This window comes from Drosophila serrata, unplaced genomic scaffold (genome assembly GCF_035046125.1).
Source record: "Drosophila serrata isolate PLE 108 unplaced genomic scaffold, ASM3504612v1 contig_184, whole genome shotgun sequence".
In the NCBI taxonomy this organism is placed as follows: Eukaryota; Metazoa; Arthropoda; class Insecta; order Diptera; family Drosophilidae; genus Drosophila; species Drosophila serrata.
This window is the reverse complement of record NW_028257082.1, coordinates 2508319-2530676: the sequence shown is the minus strand read 5'-3', so window position 1 is coordinate 2530676 and position 22358 is coordinate 2508319. Positions and strand designations below refer to the sequence as shown.

The window sequence follows — 22358 nt, the reverse complement described above, 5'->3', positions numbered from 1 at the left end:
GATTGCTGAATTAAATAACCCGCTGGCCAAGGGGTTCGGGGCGAGATTGCAGAGCGAAAGGCTAAAGCTGCTGCCACATCAAAGGATGTGTGTGCTGCTCAGCTCGGCTCGGTCAAATTTTAATTTAGGTTCTGTATGCAAATGACCCTAAATGTTGTATAACAATTGAGAGAGAGTACGAGATTTTTGGCTACATTCTTGGTCGACAAATTGTTATGAATGTGTGCGGGTGTCTACGACCGAGATGTATGTTTGTGTGCCCGGGGCTTAGTCCTTTAGTCCTTAGGCCTGACATGTGCAATTGCAAGTTACAGTTGCCATTTGCGGAACTATGTCATGGCATCACGTGGCTTTAGAGCCTTAAGCCCGCAAGGATTCTGGCCCAGCAGGAGGCTTGTCTGCCTCTTTGAGTGTTCAGCCATAGGCCTGAAGGACTGAAACTCAATGATTAGTGCAGCCAGGAATAGGATTTTCCAGCACTAATTGTCTGGAATTTTCTTCAGATCCCCGCTGCAAGTGCACAGGGATTATGTAGGAAATCAATGGGAAGTTATGTTTGCTGCCAGACAATGTGTTTATATCAGTATTATGGGGATGCTCTTCATCTATTTTATATATATTTAATTGCATATAAAAAGGCCTTAAAATAAATATGATATTGCACAGAAAAACTTTAAATTCATGCATATTTCGCAAATAAGCACATACCATGTCGGATTTTATTTTTCAAAAGTTCAACTGTTGCTGTTGGCCGGCATAAAAAATGCTCTTAAATTCCCCTGTTTATAAAGTCAGCAACAACTTAAGTATGCAAATCCTCGACAGCGACAACAACTGCCAAAGATTAATGAAAAACTTTTGGCATTTTTTTGGGTAAAAATTTTCATGGGCTGAATCTGATTTTGCAGCCAGTGAAACAGAGAGAGAGTGAGGGGAAAGCTTTAAGAGGAATTCCCGCATCCCTGGCAGGCGGCTCTTTAGCATACGAAACGAGGCAGGACATGCACGAAAGGAGCTGACAGGAGCCGTGGGCTAGCCCAATGCCCCGCAGGTGGAGAAGGCGGCAGGTCTGAGTCAACTGTTTATTTATTTATTATGCGGCCAACACTAAACTGTAACTAAAAACAAGATTCCAGCCAACACACGATGTCTACACATGTCGGGCCAAAAGGATCGAGCCACCGAGCGGGCGAGGACTCGGCCGAACATCTCCGGTTGACGTTGACGCCACTTTGATATATTATGCACGCTTGAGGCCAGCAACAAATAATCAAGTATCAAATTCCACACGGAATGCTAACGAAAGCACACTCACATACACCCCCCTGATTTTTTCCCAGCCACAAGGGAGAAATCCTTGTTTTTGGGGCTGCTCTGCGATGGCTGCCGTCTTAAGCTGTCAGCCAAATGAGGGCAGGCCGCAATTTTCCAAGCACACACACACGGCTACGGAGCAGGTATCCGCTTGAGTTCTTTAGCTTGAGGTCATGCACCAAGAGAAAATTCTATACTAAAAAAAATAAAGCTAAATTTTGTAGAAAGGATCTTAGAAAGAAATGTAAGAATAGGACCAGAAATACTTGGAGAAAATTGCTTATTGTAAAGACATCTAAAGTTAGTAATTTACTGTACCCAGAGTAGAAGAACATATCTTATAGGTTTTATAAATTTTTCTAGATATAAATATATTTTCATATAGCAAAAATACCTCAAATTTTTCATAACTTTCCTTAGATAATAAACCCAAACCCAATCTGTTGTTTTTCCTGTGTGCCTGTGTGTGGCTTGTGTTTATGGCGCGTGTGGCAAATGAACAATCAGGCTGCCCCACATGGCAACATCTTTCGGTGGCTGGCCAACCGTGTTTGCTCGAGTCACAGACCTGGTCAGGATGCAGGTCCCAGGACCCTGGACCCAGGGACACTGGAGTCCGGAATCAGTCTAAGCCGATTAGCATGGCATAATAGTTGCCAGTTGCCGACAATAAACTTCCCCCGGATTGGGCCAACGAAGTTGTTTGATTTTTTCTGTTGATTTTCTGGGGCAGATAGCAGACATAACTTTGCCGAGGAACTGGTGACGACTCCATGGCATATTCATCTGTTGGAGTGGGGAGTGTTTCTAGAATGAGGACAACGAATGCCATGCCATGCCATGCCAGGCCATGCTATGCATCCTGCGGAATTTGCGTGGAAAATCCCTTAAGTCAGACATGGAGATTGGAAGGGAAAAAGTGTTTTGTCATTTCTACAAACAGATATAGAAGGACCTCCCTCTCGCCGCCAGTCGCTAGGCATTTGCATTATTTGTGTTCTGTTCTCGCTTTCTCGGCGTGATTTATTAATGCGGTTTGGGTTTTATTTCCCTGGCCCGCTAAGCTTTATTTGTTCATTAGTGAGTCTGTCGAGGTCCGGGTCGGATTCTATTGAAAATAGCATAGGAGGCTCACCGCCTAAGCCCGACTCGATCCCGTTCAATGGGCTTAAACCATAAGCCGGCCAAGGACTGGGACTGCAAACTCTTTAATGGCTCGCCGCCAGTCGAGCCAGCGTCCCAGCTCCGAAATGAATTTATCTCGGCCTTTTCACACCGCCTTGATATCTGCAAACTGTCAGGCATAATGAGTCCAAATAAATTTCAAGTAGGCTTAAAATTTTCCACTTTTTCGCCCCGGCAATTGCTCCTTAGCATTCGATGTAACCGCAGAAATTCATATACAAAAATAACACGAGCGATAAGAGGGCAAAAAGTGCCATGAATAACGGCAGCGAAGGAAATGCGGTCGAGGGAAAAGCCATCGGGGAATCGCGGGGGCGAGTGAGTAAGTAAAACGAATTCTATTTAACATTTTGGGTGAAATTTGCGCAATTTTTTTTTGTTTGCTGGGGGCGAGTATTTACTCAGCCTTCCCGCAAAATATAGAAATATCAACAAGGACGGAGGCCATGGAGGAGAAGCTGTGCCTTTTTGTGACGCACTCGAGGGGCAGATGATAAATGTCCTTGCCAAGCCATGAAATGAATGAAGTATGGCCACGCATTTATGTGTGGCCGAAGGCAAACAGGCAGAATTTCCCGGGCAAACAAAAAGGAAACCTGACAACAGATAGGGAGAGAGAGAGAGAGGGAGACCAAAAATCACAACAGGCGGAGCAGGACGAGGCGGAGTTCTTGTCCTGGCGACAGTCGCTTTTCTTTCTTTGAGGCCGCCGAAACACTTCCACGGACTAGTGGGCCACTCACCCAGCGGCCAGGACTTTCTGGCCAACTCAGAGCCAATCGCCAAAGCGGCAAAAACCAAAACCAAACGAAGCCAAAAAGGGGGAAAAAAACGAAAAGCAAGGAAATCGAGCAGCAAAAGAAAACTCTTGACAAACTGAACTGGCGCTGCTTGTCATTCATCGCGCTGTCAGCTCTCTTCCTGGATTGCACTGGAATTTTTCAGTCTCTCGGGCTAAGTTTCGAGGGAAAGTTTTTTTTTCGGTCAACTACACGCACACACACACACACACATAGCCATGGCCAAGGACTTTGACCAGCTGAAAGTTGTTTTGGTATACTTTTTTTCTCCTCTGCTCCTCTGTGTCCTCCTTGGCTTCAGTGAGATATATCCTCGCTGAATCTTGACTTTTTCCCCTCGACTGCCCTCTAGCCCTGCAAAGCTGATTTTTTAGCTGCTTTGATGCCTTTTAACTGGGGCCTTCGTGTTTGTATTCATGTTGTGGGCGTGGTCGCAGCTGTTGCCGCCGCCTTTCCGCTTGGCCCGGTCAATCTGATGGCCAAATTGTTTGGGTTGGCCTGGCTTAAAGACCAACAATGTTTTCCTAACTTAAAGGCTGCCCAAAAAAAAGGTGCTTTGAAAATAAATTAAATGGGTCATCAACTTACCAGCTAGAAGTAAAAGTAAGGCTGTAAATAAAGAAAAACAAAATAAACGTTTAATGAAGAAATAATAAACCAAAGGTATATTTAACAATAAATTATGTAACGTTAATACAACTTAAAGTAAGAAAATGATGAAAGGAAAATAAACATTTGTAAACTAAAGAAGAAGGTTATACTATAATAATAAAGTATGAAATATGAATTCAATTCACCTTTATTTTATATTATTGGTAAATACATATAATAAAATTTAAATAAGGCTTAAGAAACACTTCAAAATTCAAATATAAATAAATGATTAATTGAGAAAACTGTTAAATTGAATGTGTTAGAATAACTATTTGTTTTTAAGTACGTATAACTTTATAAAAGAAATCCTCTGCAAACACTTGATCCTCAGTCAAATAAATTTAAATAAGCTTTTGAGTGACATAAACACAAACCCATAAAAAGCCCCTCAGAACTATATAAAATATTTCCACTTGAAAAGACTCCAATCAACAATTGCAAATGAAAATCAATCAAGTTGCCAAACTGTGTAGAGAATATTTTGTAGTTTGCCAAAGATTTGCCAAAAACCAGCATAATTGAAAACTTGTCGGAGGCAGAACTTTATGGTCTTGGGAAATCTGAGGAAACAACTTCATCCAGTGCGTGGTCGATGAACAAAACCAGTTAGCAGGCCGACTTGACGGGCTGAAAGATCCTGTAAATCTGGCGTTAAATCCTTTTGCGAAAGTTCGCAAGACACCAGCTTAGATATAGACATCTGAATCGAAGTTTACAGTGTTTTGGGCCGAAACTTAACTCATCAGATATGCCTCTAAATAAGCATTTATAGAGCTGCGATGCGGCAACCCAACTGAACACTGGTAAAGTTTTACCCCAAAAACAGACAACAAGGAATCGGAGCGGCAAGCCAAACATAATTTCCAAGTTTCTGCCCAAAATGTTGAGTAGGTTGTTTTTCGCAGAAATGCGATAAATACTTTTCCTAGCTGGCTTAGCCGGCAAGCGGCCGGAACTACTCCAGAGGCAGAGTTGGAGCCAAAGTCAAAGTCAGAGGCAGAGGCAAAGGCAAAGGCACACAGCCAAGGGCAGTGCAAGTGGACATGGAAGTGAAGATGGAAGTGGCGGCGTGTGGCAAAGTTAACTTGGAAAACATTAAAATGCCAAAGTAAAAAGTTTCGGCTGGCTGGCTGGCTGGCGCAACAACGAAATTCAATTGAAAACATATAAAATCTGAATTTATGAAGACCCCCCGCCCCATATGCCCAGGCCGGCAATTTGCGTCAGTCGAAAACTTTGGCATCAAAAAGGCCGAGCGAGCAACTGGAACAATATGCATTCGGGATTGAGGACCAAGCAGGACCAAGGACCTCCGCCCAAGGCATGCCGGAATGCTGCACAGTTTCTCTACTCGAAAGATTGTTCATGTTACACATGGCGTATGCGTGATCTGCCGGATCGCTTCTGGGTTAATTGAGATGGAAACGGAACCAGCTAATAGATAACTATTTCAAGACCTGAGCACTCACTCTTTCCTTTCCTTTGGTGCCTCTGACAGCAGGCCCAAATGTCCAATCTGGTTGCAAAACTTTTCGATGGGCAAAAAACTTTGCCAAGTTTGTTTCGCTCTTCTGTGGCTTTCATCGCACTTGAGTTGGAGCCACTGCCTTGGGCTTATTTATTAGCAACATTTTATTATTTGCCAACGAAAGTGATGGCCCTGAACGAAAGTTCTTGCCACAATTCAGCCACCAAGGGGGGACGATTAGAAGGATTTTCGAAAGCTCTGACTCCACCATGGATCGCAGTGAAATCAATTTCAAATCCATAACAATTTGGCATAATTTGCACGCATAAAACCGAAAATTTCATTTACTCAATAATGCAGCGACAAAGGCCTCTCTTTGTCAGCCCACAAAGGCAAACGCAAACGCAATTTCTTTACACTCAATAAACTTTATGTTGATTGAATAAAAGTTGCCTCAGGCACACACACAAACACACACAGTTACACACACTCGCATAAACACAACCACGAACACGCATACATAGAGCAAGAGCGAGAGAGAGTTGCCTAATGGCAGTAAAACTTTTCATTTTAAATTAACTTTTAAGCACAAAGGAAAAACTGACAACATCATTAGTTCGATATGGGCACAGCAAAGTGATATTTTTTATGTTTTGAACTATTAGAATAACTATTATGAAAGAGAAATAATGATACTATTAGTAGTCAACGGAAACCGTAGGATATATAAAATTCTTTCATTGATCTGTGATAATTGTGTCCTTATAGTTTAAATATATGTATTGAAATTACTAATCAATAATCAATAATATATAAAAAGGAATGTTACAGGATATCATTACAGTATATAGAGAATTTTAATACAAATTCTATAGCATACTTTGGAACGCATCTTTTAGGGTTTAACAACCGCAATATTTCTAAAGCTATCTTTGTTTTACATTATAATAGAATATATACTTCGAATTGATGTAGTTTATTATAGTAAAATCTAAACAATATTTCTACTACTCCAATAGAATACTTGATTTATTTCAAATAGATTTCCAAGCCTTTATATTTTTTAAGTTTATTATCTGAAAAATGTTCCAAAAATATATTTCCTGTGTAAAACTTAAATGAATTATCTTAACATTGTGTCCTTCATCACATATATTCACAGCATGAATTAAAATATTTTTTGTACTTCTTTTCAGGACCTATACATTGTAATAAAAGCTGACAATTTTGAAAGGACACTTCCCCGCCAGGCTCAATCGATTTCAGATGCCGTTAAAAAATCCCAGAGATATGAATATGGCTGCAATATATATAAATATATAAAGAATGACACTTACCGTTCTCCTCCTCAATGTTGCGTGTCATTGTCGTCGAGGAGCTGACGCGGACGCGGGATGCCGCTGCCGCTTGGCCATTCAGTGCGGACAGCAGGACGACGAGCAGGAACAGCGGCAGGACGAGCGAGCGGCTGCAGGGCCGGCTCATGCTCATGGTGGCCCAGCCCTCGAGGTGAAAGTGTGTGTGTATGAACGAGGTGCTTATGCGGGCAGTGACTGCAGGGATCCTTGATCCTGGCGCGACCGACGTTGCCTACTTTCCGGCTCAGAACTCTTTTACACTTGGCACTGCGCGCATTTTTGGTTCTTTCGAGGGAATTATTTATGCATGAATTTGATTTAAATTGTTTCGCAATGGCTGCTAGTGAGTGAGACAGAGAGAGTGGGAAAAAGAGAGAAAGGGATAGACAGAGTCAGCAAAAATTTGTTGACATGTCAATAAATAAAGTAAAAACAAAGGCGAGTTAAACAAAATAAAATACAATTCCATGCCATTTTGGGTAATTGCAGTTTGTTGCCATTGCCATTGCTGGTTGCTTCTCTGCTGGAAATTCATTTAATTGCCTTTATTTTCGGTTTTGGTAAATTTGTAAGCAAATTCATTGCACTTTCGCCCAGTCCAACATGCAAACAGACACACTCTCTCTCTCTTACCGACACACAAAAACATGCGAAATGTAATTTATGTGATTTTTACAAATTTTATTGGGTTAATTTGTTTGTTTTAATATTTATGGCAATTTTAAGCGAGCGTTATTTATGCGACTGCAATTGTTAATTCACGCCGTAAAATCAAATCGAATTACACAATCAACTGCAGTGCGCCGGGCGGCAGTAATTTTGGCCAATTAAAGCCAGGCCTTTTGGACACGGAAATAAATTTGTAGAAATTATGTCTTGGGGGGAGACAGCTACAAATCACATCGCATTTAGCCGTTTTGTCAACCGCACGACAGCACGTACACCTCAATATTTTAAAACATATTTCCCTCTTCCGTTTGCGAGGCTCTTTTAATTAAAGATTATTTATAACTCGCAGCGAACAGTGAGAAATCATTTCGAATGCCGCCTGCGTACATATTTGTTATAATTTATGTGGCCCATATAAATGACTAACAACACACGGCCCACTGGCAAAGGACGCGCCAAGGAGATGGCAGTAGAAATGGAAGAACAAGGATGTGGAATAGATGGCAGCCTGGCATTCTGGCATCCTGGCGAAACATGTGCCAAAGTATCCGCGCGTGTAGATCTTTAAACGGGGAGCCGAGTCCGGGTACTGGGTTCTGGGTTCTGAGTTCTGGGTTCTGGGTTCGGCTTCGGGTCCGGAGGAACGTGCCGGCATCAAAGTTCAATATGACGATGATGGCAGTAGCTGAAGAAGAAGCTTCCCGCTGAAGAGCTAACGAGTGCAAATTTCTCTTCGGATTTCTTGTTCTTTTTTCCCCGCCTCGGTCTGCCAGCAGTGCTTTTACTTTTACGTTGCGAAAACCCAATAAACGATAAACAGGAAAGCGGAAATCGGAAACTGTATACGCTCATGTTTCTAGACTACATACACTGGCTCAAATAACTACACTCACTGGAAATATAAGGGCTTTAAGAAGAAAATTTTAGTCTTTAAGGGATATACTGTGGCCTATATTTTGCAATAATTGAGAATTTACAAACGCTATCTTCATGAAAAACTTATATAAGAATATTTACAGAAAAAGGATTCAAAGTATGAAGATACTTCATAATCACTTCAGTAAATTTAATTGTAAGTAAAGATCCCTTACATGTACATTCTAAAAAATGTGTCATAGATTTATTCCAATAAAAATATTCTTCATAATTATTTTTTCCTCTGCATTTACACACACTCGTCGCCACAGAATTGAGGCTTTGGGTTTGCGACGTGCTTTTATGATATATTGACTTGCTCGAGCACGGTTTTTATCGACAACATTACAGGACCAAATGCTTTTAGCCGGCTGCACTAATTTTATTTCAGCTCCCAAAGTTTTTTTTATGTATCATTCAGGTTGGACGTGAATATAAACCGAAATAAACTATTGGGACAGCGGTGACCCCGCGACCGCAGCTGACAGGTGGCGGAGTGCCCACTTAATCTTGTTTTTTTAAAGCGGCGTTAATAAATCTGTCTAAATGTATTTACAACGCAGCGCAGTGCCTGCAAATGGATATTCATGCCGATAAAGTAAAAATATTTGTAAATCGTTTGTCAATAGAGGCGGAGTGGTATGTATTTCATAACGAAGTCCTGTGGCAGAGTGAAAAATAAAATACGCCCGAATGCGTATAAAAATCTAATCGGTAAATAACCAAACATTCGAGATGCAGTTTGGGATATGCGATAAAACTTTAATTGAATCGAGAAATGAAAGCTTTAATTAAAAGCGCATGCTAAACAAATGCTCTTGTGGAGTTAATTAAATTTACATTCAAATGGGAGAGCCTTTAATGTTGGAAATCGGTCTTAAATTAAATATGAGCCACTCAAAATCCATTTACCCAGAGTCCCGGCCAAACTCTGGAAATCAGTTTACCGAATGGCTTATGCAAGGATGGAAAAACTTGTGTGCAGCCAATAAAAGGCGCTCCCAATAAAATGTGAGTCACATTAGCTAATGCAAGCCGAGGGCCGAAGGTGAAGGGTTTTTCCCCAGCACAACGCTGCGTATACGTAACCTCGATGGGCACATTGTGCCAGTTTCGCCTACGATCGACATGCACTTCAATTTACAAACTTGTGTGAGTATCTGAGCGGGAAGTGGGTGTGTGTGTGTGTGGGGTGTGTGTGTGTTGTGTGTGTGTCGATGAGTTTTCCGGCTGCAGCTGCGGCAAAGTGTGTCGACGTTTTTCCATTTCCGGCATGCAAGTTTGCGTTACACCACCCCCCACCGCTCTTATTCCCCATTCGCTCTCTTTTATTTTGTAATGTAATGAAGTGTGTTTGCATTAAAATGCAATTTGAAGTGCAAAGTTACAATATTATTATGGCATCTACAAGTGTATGTGTGTGTGCTTGCATCAAGGAGAGCCCTTGAGCAGGATACCTGCCTGGCATTTTTTTCGCGCGCGGTTTATGTGCGCTAAGTGAGCCTATAAAAAGCCATGCATGGCTGCCTCGTTTCGCAAGGGTTCAAGTGCAATTTTATGAATACTAAAAATTCTAATGGCCGCCAGTGTGTGTGTGTGTGTGTGTGTGTGTGTGCTCAGGGAGGAGGGGGCACTGAACTGGGCAGCAATCAGAGCGTTCAACACTTGGCGCCATCATCAGCATCATCAACGTAATCATCATCGCCCCAGCAGCTGTTTCCTCCTCGGGCTCTGCTAATTGTGCTGCATACTTGGGTGATCCTGCTTGGTTGGCCTTCACACCCAATCCCCGTGGAGTGCCCCGGAGTCCAACTGATGAGCGTTTTGATATGCAAATAAACGCTCGGTCTCCAGCTGTCCGCAGAGTTAATTGCATATTAAAATTCACTTCCACTCGCATTTCCATGCCGAATTGATGCACTTTGTTCTCAACGGCCCCAATAAGTTTGTTTATGTTGTATCGTGTGTCGTTTATAAATTGCTTTTGTCGCCAAATCGTGTGGTTATTGTTCCCTGCAATTGCCCATGTTCGTCTGTCGAATTTGTGTCAGAATTTGCAATTAATGGTCTGCACAGCAATTTTGATTCGGCTTGAAATTAGAGCAGCGGGGATTAGGTTTCATGTGCGAACAATGAAATGAAAACAATTGAAATATATGCGCTGATCAAAGGGAAATTTATAATAATAACGAGTACTATATGTTGTCATCAATTTAAAGGTATTAAATTTAATATTTAATATATGGTGCAAAACACGAAAATAAATATTTACATTCACACTCAAAAGATAAGTAACTAAAATTATTATTGCAGAGAAATTAATATCTTTATTTATAGATTATATGGCAAATAAATTAAATAAACTAAAACACTTATAAATGTGTTTCCAGGCACTCTATTATAATGGAAATAAATTATTCACACCGAAAAGTGAGCTTCAAGTGTAAAGTACTCATTCCCAACTGATTTAATCAATTGATTTATTACGTTTACTTATCGCCAGCATAAAAACAAAAGTGTTTTCTCAAAACTTAGATCTGAGACTTCAAATTCAATTACATTTAATTTTGTTGCCGTGATGTGATTACGCTGCAAAATCTTGTCTAGCTTCAGAGATTCACACTTCCTTAAACCAATTTTCATGTCGCAGGGCACTCGTCTTAATCAGTCGTAAAGTTCGTCAACTGCAGCACATTGAATTCCTCACCAACAGCATCAAAGACCTCAACAGTTTTGCCTTTCAAGTGGCATTCATCTGTGTAATTTCATTACACGCACACTTCAGCAATTTAGCAATTTAAACAACAAGGGTGTGGGATTTATTTATCTATTAGTTTATGGCTCGCATTTCACTGCTCTTTGTACGGGGCCTTAATGGCCGTCAAAGGCCAGCAATTTTGCACTTATGTGCGAGTGCCGTGAAATATGATGGCCACCACAAGAGCATTGCATTGCGAAACAAAAAACAAACCAACCAAACGCTGCTGCTCATATAAATAACTAAAGCGCTCAACAATAACCATTCTCGTGCAATTTGTATGCGAAAATCTATTCCAACAGCAAGTGAAACAACACGAGAAAAAAAACCAGCGCCGAAACGAGCTCAGCTGAGCGGGGAAATCGTTTTATCTGCCGGCCATGCGGCATAGCAAGAACCAAGGCACTCGGCCATATAGCTAGATATAGCTCATAGCATATAGCCGGAGAAGTAGAGGCACCTCATCCCCCCTTTCCCGTCTAACTGGCGAAATAATCCAAACGAGAACGACGACGGACGACGCTTTTCAATGGAAATGATTTCATTGAGGGCACTGCACTGCAGTCAGATCAGTCTCAAATCGCGGATTTAGTGTTCCAGCAGCGGCAGCGGCAACAAACAACTTAAATAGTAACAACATTGGGCAGCTGCTTACGTTGTTGTCACGACTTTTAGCCTGCGACTTCTCTAAACGCACTTTTCCACTAATCAGTTTGGCATTATCCCTTGACCGGTTGGAAATTTACATACATTATTTAATATCTGCACACTTGAACCGAAACGAATTATAAGGGTTTGCGTTTTTGGATTGGCTTTCCGCAGATTTTTTTCCTTTTTTTTTGGCCGCACAAACAAATTCGCACTGCTCGCGTCACGCTGTTCAAGTCCCGTCAGTTCCGACCGTACCCGCGGGATCGCAAACTCTCACTGAACCGATTTTTATGGTACACACGCCGGAACCGAGAGGCTGGAGCGCCATGCAGAGCCGCTCGGCAGCATCCGTGCCGAGCTCGGTTACGAGCGACCATCGGAAGTCGCTCACGGCCATCCAATGGGCGAGAGGGTGCCGAGCGAGCCGAGAGAGAGAGAGCATCTCAGGGCACACGATGTGGTCGCCCGAAGCGACTCTGTCACCGGATGCTGTACAATAACAGAGGTCTGTTAAGGCGGCTTACGGTTTTTATAGCAGGCTTTTGGGGGCACACTTCCTGCAGCTTATTTTGGGAAAAGAATTTTCGAAATGACAAAAACTTAAAAAGACTGGACTTTAGTCACCAGTGTTCTTTTTTTTGCATCTATACCATGAACTATTGCCTGTGACACTATCTGTCCTGCAGATGCTTTATGGCATCTGGTAATCTTGTTTACATTTCAAATTAGCCTGCGGCAATTCTCTGGCTCACTCTCTCGGCTTCTCTCGTTATGACGCTTTCGGGAGCATTTTCCCGAGAGCACTTTCTGCACTCTCTGCGGCGCAGCTTGTGCTAAAAACCAGCTGATGAATGTTCTAAATTTGTCATCTGCTTAGACAAAGCGCGAATTTAAAAATTACTGCCTAATTTTGAAGTAAGTAAAGAGATGCCAAGAAGTAACTAAATGTTGAGCAAATTAAAGTTAAGTAAAGATTACATTGTTTTAGTAAATTAATGCTTAGGAACGAGTAGCTATAACTTATGTTATTAACTATTATTTTCAAGCTAATAATAAGTAAAGTAATATCATTTTACATAATGAACGAATATACATATAACATATATTTTTTATAATTTATGTAAAATTGTAGTCAGCATTTTATTAACAGGTTTTCAACATCAATCAAAAAACAACCTGTTGCTCTTTGAGGATAGGAACATCAATCAGTTGGCGGTGCACTAAAAAACCATGAACGGAGAGAAAATGTATAGGTTTTAAACAAAAAATTACGTTTTTAAATACAAATTTCCAATAAATATTTATCCAATTTTACTCATTATTCTATGGCACATACATAGGTTCATAAACAATTTGTTAAGCGAGTTTACTACAGAGCTCTGTACGTAACAGCCTTGTGCTCTTTATAAAGAGAGTCGAATCTGGCCGAAAAGTGTGCCAAATTGTCAGACTTCTTGCTGAGCTTTTTATGGCTCTGTAAGGCAATGTTAACTGGGCACTGTAAGTAGGCCAAAACAGAGTGTTCCTTGGGGAAGTCCCCGCCCGAAACTAAGAGACAGGCGATGCTTTCACTATTTTAATCCCCCGCTTCCACCCTCTCCACACAAGCCCCTCTAAAATATCCTTAATTGACCCCCCTCTCCGTTCAAGTCAATTTCCACTTCCGCAAATGTTGGTCAACTGTTTTTTATCAGCTCATAAACATGGCGAACAAGTTCATTTCGGTGTTAAAAGCGTGTTTCCCTCACACACACATGTGTGTGTGAGTGTGTGTGTGTCCATTTTACAGCTGCAGCATACACACACTCGTACACGTTCACACACACACTCTCGTTGGCTGACATTTTTAATAGCAAACACAACACGCAGCGACTTTTGCACATGAAATAATGCTGGCAAAAGTAGTAAGTAGTCCGGTCAAAACCGAACCCAAACAGATGACGCACCCTGGTTCGAGGTCCGAGAAATGGTAAGAACTATTGGTCCTTGGACGCTTTTTTCCTCTAAAAGATTAGATGTAATACCCAGAAAGGCAGGCTTATTTAGCTTAAAAATAAATGAAGTTATACAGTTAATTTCTAAGGGTTCAAGGCAGCCACACTGAGCTCATATTGATGGACTTTTAGAGGAAATCATTTATAAATGTATGTAGTAATGGCAGAAATTGAAATAAAGTAACCAATCTATACAAAAACTGTAATGTTACAAAAAATAAATAGCCAATCCTAAGCGCTTTGTTATAAGCTTCAATGCTAAAAGCCAATTTAAACTAGCTTTTGAACGGAATCCAAATTATATAGAATCTAAACTGAAAGGCAACTAGTTGCGAAAAAAGCTTAAATGACTCTTTTAATATAATTATTTCTATTCTGTCTATAATGATTGATTAAAGTGACATTTCAACTCAACTTTAACCTCTTTAGTTTAGGCTTTTACAATAAGTTTAAACAGATTTTGATATACTGTTGCTTTCTTCTAATCTTCGTTTATATATATCTTATTTAAATTTGCAAATAAAAGTAAATATTATATTCTCTAATAAAGTAGAATCCACTGTGCTCACACACTCTCCTCTCTCTCTCTTGTTGCCATTGTAGTTGTAATGAAAGTGTTTTTTATGAAGTGTTCGCATCCTCGTACGCAACATGCGTGTCCTGATCCTGCTCCCGTTCCTGCTCCCCTGTCCTGTTCTGTTCCTGCTGCTGCTTCCGCCGAGTCTCCTGCTCTTCGCGGTGAAATATGACAAAAAGCATGCTACAGCTTCGCTATTTCCGCAGTGCTTGTTGTTGGTTTTTGTTAGCGCTTTAATAGCGAGAAGAAGTCAATGGCAAAACGTCGACCAGCCAAAGGAGTCGCTGGTCCTGCCGCCGTATTGTGTGTGTATAGTGTGTATATAGTGTGTGTGTGCAATAGCAATAAAAATATATTTTACAAACTGCTGCTACTGCTGGTAAAATGCTTAGGATTTTTCCCCTTTTTTATTCTCGTCCCGCCGTATTGTTAGAGTTTTCCTTGCCTGCCTCGTTTTTTGCCGCTCTTTGATATATATGGAGAGCGGCTAACAACATTCGCACTCCCTCCACACACACGCACACATGCAAAACAAGTTCGCTACAACAAATTATTGGAAACCCAAGAAGTTTTCTCCCCTAACTCGTATGGAAAATATAAAAAAATAGAGCAAGGGAGTGAAAAGCAGCAGGGGGAAAATCTCGCATAAAAAATACGAAAATTGTTCCAAAGTTAGCAAGCCAACAACAAGCATATAAAATGTGTTTTTGCCAGAGTTTTCTCGCCGTTCCGATTACACATAGATATATATATTTGTGTGTAGTTTTTGGTTGTGGCCGCCACTAAAACGCGTTTTGCTTAACGCGCTCGAATCGCTTTCGGTTTGGTTTTGCCTGCTTTTATTTGGTTATGGGCACAGTTTGTGTCAACCATAACGATTTTCTTTTCAATTTAGCTTTACTGCGTATTTTGTTCTAATTTTATTGCACGTATTAAAATATTTTCTTCTTTTTTTGTCACCCGCCTGCATTTCCTTCGAGTGTCTGTTAACACACAATTTGTAGCCAGGACTATATATGTAGATATATATCCCCCGGATACGTATATATACGGATATTGCGTGTATACACCAGAGGCTGGTTCCCATTTTGAAATCATGGTCGCTTGATAATATATTTTTTATGATATTTATGGCTCTGACATTTTGCTTAGCTGGCAGGCGATTTATATTTTTTGGCCAACTCTTTTCCAACTCTCTTCCTCCGTGACATTGTTTTAGTTTTACTTTTTATTTTCATTCATCTTTTTGTGTGTGCATTTTTATGTTCCATTGTTTTTGGCGTTTGTGGCTGTTTATTGTTTGTGATATGAGGAGGATCCATGGTCATTCAATGGATTGTCATATTGTGGCAACGTCCTTTTTTTATGCCCGCTCACGTTTCGTCCGGTTTTTTATGGCGGTAAATCCACTAATACACGGGTATTATGCAGATGCTATAGTATACAGCTCTGAATAGATTTCAAATATTTGCAATATATAAAAATAAGCTGAATACATTCGCTTTACTTTGTTCGTATTGAATTGGATTTCTGAATATTTTTAGCTCGTTAACTTTAGCGTATAAATTGAGACTGAACTATGTTAGAATGATTCTCTATTTTATGGTAGATTTGTATTTGTTTTCAAGTTATTTTAGACATTATTTTAGGTCCTCTAAGTACTATTCCTGCTTTTTTAATCAAACCCTAATAAGAGACAAAGCTCTAGTTATAAGTACTTGAAATAATAACGTTACGTATAGTAGACTATTTTCTAAATTCCAGAAATTATTTCAAGAATTTTTCACACACCTATTTGGTTTGAAATGCTTGTCTGCCACTTTGAGACTTAAAGACCAAACTGGACTTGGTTTTTGGGAACTGCAAATGGATTGGGCGGGCTGGCAATTAAAATTACCAACGGCAGTCTCGACGGAAACATGACTGCATTGTCTCCGCTCAAGTTTGCCTGGAACAACTAGCTCTGGTCGGACGGTCCGAAAATAAAATGAAATTGTTTAAATTTAATTCAATTTGCCTGCTCACCAACAAATTGCCGGCGCACAGAGAGAGGCAAACAATCTGCAATCTGGGTTCTGGGAATTTAAAAATAAAATATGCACAAATAGTTCAAGTGCAATGCCATTTGAAGTCCTTGTCAGTAAACAAAGTGTGAGGACACAGCATCCCGTAGGGAGTGGCTGGCAGGGATTTTCCTGGTATGCACCATTTGGATGTCCTTGCCGGGTGGGTGGGCTTTGGGGGGGACGGTGGGGGTACGTTGCATATATTGCCAGTTAGTTAATTATTGAGCCACGAGCACGTACACCCCGCTATGCACGAGTGTGCGTTGGCCTCTGTTTGCCAGTGTCTGGGTTTAACTTAATTAGAGCTGCGCAGCGCTGCATTTTGTGGTCTTCATTTAACGCAGCCAACGGGCCATGGGGCCCCCACCGATCCGCCGTTCCAATCCTCAGGCCTCAGGCCTCACCTCACCTAATCTCACCTCACCTTAGCTCACCTGCCTTGGGTCAGCCGCTTGCTCCCCTGCTGCTCCCCCGCCACTCACCTGCGCTTCCTCCAGCCGGCGTCTGTCTCCGCGGGCGCAGATTTAAAACTGCATACAACTATTTCCGCCAGGGCCGGAGGCTGTCGCTCTGCTCTAGCCAAACATTTCAAGCTGTTTATTTGTTTTGATACCCTGCAAAAATTCGCAAACAACTGTTTGATATAAATAAGATTGTGCTGTGTCAAGATTTTCGTTCAGGATTTTGGCTAAACTTTAAATATAAACTAAGAGATAAAATTCTAAAACATAAGTTTTTGTTGTTCAGAAGTAAACTGTTCCAATGGCAACTTTAGATATGCAAAACTTTGGGAGAATTCTTAATACTGAAACAGCAACAAGTCTAGAAATAGTTTCAATCTAAATCTAATCTAAATATTTAATTTAACAATAGTTGTGTATGTCAAAAAGAATTTATTTATTTTCGGACAAAAAAATATATTATATATGGATTAAGAATATCTAAATGTAAATTAATTGCGATAAATCTATATACTACTTTTTTTATATATTTAACAAACTGTTTTAAAGAAGAGCCAGGTCTAGTTTATACAATTATTGTTGGAATTAAATATAAACAAGTTAACAAATATGTAGGGTAGTTGTAATTATTTCAGGTATCCAACTTCATCATATCAATATGAGCACGAGATGTTTTCTCTATATATAAACCCTCCTATTATTTGTTATAATTACTTACTTAAAATAACACCGTTTTTTGTTAGATGCTAGTTTAAACGCTCTTTTAAAGATATTGAATAAGACATCATGATAATTTCGATATAAAATGTATTTCTTTACTTGATTTTTATTCCACATTAAACCTTTCCTTTCATTATACACTCATTAACATTTACAATCAAAAGCTCTTGAGTTAAAGTACCCCTGATTCAATCTCCTTCCTCATCCAACTCAAATTTCAAGAGTATCCGTCAAGTCGATACTCCTGCCCCCATTTGATTATTTTTCCTCTGTAGTGCTTTTGGTGTTGTTGGTTCGCTGAGCACTTGCATGTTGCACGTAATTTGCATTGTTGTTGCTTTTAATTGCTTAGTGTTAATTGCTGTAATTGCGGTAAACTAAACTACGAGCAAAAGCATTGGCACAACGCGACACACACGACGCACACACAAAAGAATAGCGGCAAACACGTAAATGCCCTGGACGCTTAATTAAGCTGATGGCAGTCCGGAGGTGGACCTTGATTCGGAGCCGAGGTCGCTCCCTGGGTCGGAAACCGAGACCCCGCTCCCCGTGTCCACCTCCGTGGGTGTCCGAGTCGAGTCCTTGGAGCGACTTTTGCAGCTTTGTCAACCGATCGCCCTCAAATTTTGCTCTCCGAGCGCTGTCATTCAATACGCTTGAGGCTCGCGTTCACAGTCGCGCGTTCACTTTTCGCATTTCGCTTTTCCGCCGGAGGAGGGGGGTGGGAAAAGTTGAATGCGGATGGTGCTCGTTAAAGCTTATTAAAGACGACTTTAAAATGTCATCGCAACGGCCACGCCCTCCAAAGGCCAATGCTATGTGTTCGCTCTCTCTTCGTCCTGACGAAGGATGCGGGCTCAAATGTCACGAGCTTAGGCCATAAATTCCCACCATCCGCATGCCGGGGGAGGGAAAACCGAACCGAAGGCCAATTATAGCCGGCCAAAAGTATATGTATTTGTATATGAGAATGCCCAAAAACCCTGGTCCTGGTCTTTTCACGTGTCATGTTTAGCTTAAAGTTCACCTGGCCCCACCGAGTACTAATTAATTGGTCGAAGTTGCTTGTATTAATTAGTAACGCTGAGTTCCATCTGTATAGTACGAGTAGTGTAAGTAGTTCGGTGTCAGTTAGTTTAGTGCTGTCCAGGACTCGTTTCCACAGTCATCTTAACACACTCTGCAGTCCTTTCCTTTCCCCCTCGGTGTATTCAAATGGAAAAGGGCTGGCCATTGGGGTCGTAAGTCACTGCATCCTGACTGAGGTTCACCGGTCAAATGTTGTCCTGCTTTTCCACTTCCATTTCCATTGAGCTGTCAATGGGTTGTTCTGAGGGTGGAATCGCATGTTTTAGGCCCCCCGAAATACAAATTGAGTTTTCGGGGCTCCGTTGGGCAGAGACCGGCTGTTGCTGCCGGCTAAAGTCAATACAAAAGCTAATTGATTGGAAAATTATGTGACTTTGAATATGGCCCCCGAAAAGGAATCCCCTTTTTCGGACATGTTTACAGAGAAAATAAAGTTGGACATAATGTTATTGTATTTCCTATACAGTATATAACATTATGTTGGAAATTTATTATACATTTCAAAGGTTTCTTTAGGATGTACTTAAGAAAAATTTTAGAATTTACTACTCCCTTACTTATCAATTATTTCTTGATATTAACCACCTTTTGGTCCTATTGTTTTTAGGGTATCATTACTTTATTCCAAAATTTTGTAATACAATGAAGGATAATTAAGGTATATTATATATTATCCATTTGTATATTATTTCCTTTAATAAATCAAATAAGAACTCTTCATTCAAGTATAAAATTAAATAAATGAAATATTATATTGAATAGTATTAATAAGAGATTTAATAAGTAATTTTCGATACTGCTAGGGTATTTAATTCTTCGATTTCCCAAACTTTTCTGCTTTTCTGGTTCTAATAATAGACTCAATATAAATGTCCTGTCCCAGTGTAAACATTCGAGTAGGCATAAAAATTATTACTGCTCTGCGGCGAATGGGAATTTATGTTGGCCAAGAGCAGCTGGCCAAAATACGGGGTGTGCCAGGAGCCCGGAGCCCGGGAGTGGCAACAACGGCAACTTAATGATTATGCATTAAGTTGCCATTAAAAAATCTACTTGATTACTGGTGACGCAAGCGAACGGCGACACTCTCTAATGAATTGATAAATTGAATTAAGACGCCCCGCCTGACAGGGAATATCGAGTATCGTTCGTAACTAGCACTAATCAAATTACAAGTTCAGTTTGTGACGTTGCCAGACATAATGCATGATTGATGATTGATGGGGGCACTAGCTCTGGCCAGGAGCCAGCGCATTGGCCACAAAGCTCGTAGTCAAATCGTAGTGAGCGTCATTAATCAGGGTTTCTTAATTAGAGCGCCGCGCGAGTCGAGTTGAGTTTTCAGTGTTGACAAGCCGTAAAACGGCGGAGGGCTCAAAGTTTGCGCAACAATAAAAAAATCTCAGACAAAAGCCGCTAAACGATTGGCGTCAGAGTAGGAGATTTTCCGATTTTCCCACAGATTTTCCCCCTTGGCTTTCGCCTCACCTCACCTATCCGCCACATTCGATTTATAACATTTTCCATTTCAATTGTGGCGCTGTTGACTGCATTCGATTCGATTGATTTCATTTGCCTGCTCGCCGTTTGGCGGTTATAAAAATTCATTGCAATCGTTTTTACTCGAGCGACGAGGTTTTCTCTCTTTTTTTTTCCCCCGAACTGTGTGTGTGGATTCAGATTTGTTGTCAAATCAGCCTGGTGTGTGTGTGAGTGTGTGTGTGCCAATAAAACGTGTTCAGAGCTCGCAACTTCCGTTTCATTTCATTTTCATCCCATAATACACGCTGGCATCGCTGCCTTGCTGCATTTTTCATCATCGTCACTCAGACACTTTTTGGCAACAATGCAAACCCTTTTCCCCTCTCCCGTTGTATTTCGCATGCATTTACGCTTATTTGAGCATAATAATTTTTGTTTATTGCCCACAAAAACTGCCAGTGAATGGAAGTACCATGACAATTCCATTGGCGACAGTTGGCTCTCTCTCCTCTCTCTGTGAAAATAAAAAAATCAGCACAAGGGCCACAAAAAATGCTTAAATATTTAAGTGTTCTGGATTGTTGACGATGCGTTTTTTAATTGTTGCGAAATCAATTTTGCATATTGCCCCGCTTATGCATTCATCTCTGCGGGATTTATTAGGCTGCAAAATATCAGCATACAACTATTTAAATGGTTCAATTTCGTGTGCATATTTATATCATTTTTTTTTGTCAGATTAAATATTATTTCGTTCAATATTATGCTGACCATAATCAAGCGTGAAAAGCGTAACTGGATGATCTTTTTAACAAATTTATGGACACAGCATATATTGTGAATAAGGGAATTGTTTGAAAAAGTATTTATCGTAAAGGTAAGATAAATATAAGAGGGGAAGATAACAAATAACCGAAAAGGGTTTTGTTAAGGTATACAAGACATTATTGTAAAGCAAACTAAAAAAATTATATATATACATATAAAAAGTAAGTTATTTTACCTACATTTCTCTACACAAAGAAATCTTTAAGAGTATCAAATAAAATTCAGAGAACCCTCGCAATCACTCGAATGTAATTTAGTTAAGTGTTTCCTACGCATGAACATAAATTTATTCGGCGATTGTCCTTCTCTCCGGCTGTAAGAGAAATATTAAAAATATGCAAATTGGTGTCTTCTTGCCTTTTGTTTATTCTCCCGCTTAACCCTTTTCATTGCTTTCCCTACCCAAAGAAAACAAACTAAATAATCTGAGACGGACCAGCCACACACTCGAGGGGCATCTGCACACTCCATTTGGCAAATATAATAAATATTTTGGATGTGCGGGAGGGAACTACTACTTTTGTTGTCCCATTTCTCATGTTCTATTTTTTGCGTGGGCCGATACGAGTTTTTTGTCTGGTCAAGAAAATGAATGTGTAAAATATTTTAATGTGGCCTTTAGATGGGCCGTTATCTTAGAATGAGGGAATTGAGATAGGCAAATTGTCGTAAGTAAGTGCGGTGCTGGATGGGAATGCCAAGCAGTGACACCATCAGCCGGAGGAAATTAATAAGCGAAGGGATCCGTGGTATCCGTTTGATATTATTTCGCCTGAAATTCCGACGGCAGGTTGTTCAAATAAAAACGGACTCCGAACTGCTGTTTGTTCAACCAATAATCATCACATTTCCGCAAACACTCGAGCGAGGGAGGACCTATCCGCAAGTCACATGAAAATTTCATGACTCCCCTCTTCAGTGGACCAACTCAAATATTCATAAACGACGAAAAATGACAGATTAACACAAATATTGATACAGCCACGGCCCCGAGTCCAGTTTCCAAGTCATCTTCGCTGACCCAGAGTCTTCTGTCAGGATGTCAGCCTCTCTCCCCCAAGAAGAGGGAGGTGGTTGAGAAGCACTCGAGGAATCCCAAGGACTGCGGTCTTGGTCCGAGATTTTGGCTATGCTCCTCGCGTTCATTTGGGTTCGCCGCATTGTTTTGAATAATTCGCATTCGAACATGAAATATTAATGAGCGGTTGTGGCCTTTTTTTTTTGTTGTATCACATTGCGTATACGCAATAACATTGAGTATGCAGCAAATGATGCAAGGAGAGGCAGAGTTCTTCGAAGTTATTGATCACCACCAAAACTTCTTAAATATATATATTTTTTAAGCATAATAACTTGGTCTTAAAAT

The 22358-nt window shown here is 40.6% G+C and overlaps 1 protein-coding gene across 20 annotated transcripts in view; it reads right to left on the bottom strand.

Annotated features, from left to right (window-relative positions):
* Positions 1-22358, bottom strand: part of side-VIII (sidestep VIII) — an 83980-nt gene that overhangs the window by 46778 nt on the left and 14844 nt on the right. For 5 of the 20 annotated variants that reach the window (XM_086828016.1, XM_086828035.1, XM_086828022.1 and 2 more), the window contains exons 1-3: positions 11777-12290; positions 6759-7116; positions 3888-3908 (exon numbers count right to left, since the gene is read on the bottom strand). In XM_086828016.1, the coding sequence (XP_086684142.1) occupies positions 3888-3908; positions 6759-6912 (175 nt within the window). In that variant the 5' untranslated portion in view covers positions 6913-7116; positions 11777-12290. Of the gene's footprint in view, positions 1-3887; positions 3909-6758; positions 7120-11776; positions 12291-16891; positions 17024-22358 lie in introns of those variants that run through there. The other 15 variants (XM_086828024.1, XM_086828029.1, XM_086828031.1 and 12 more) reach the window with 11 other exon arrangements.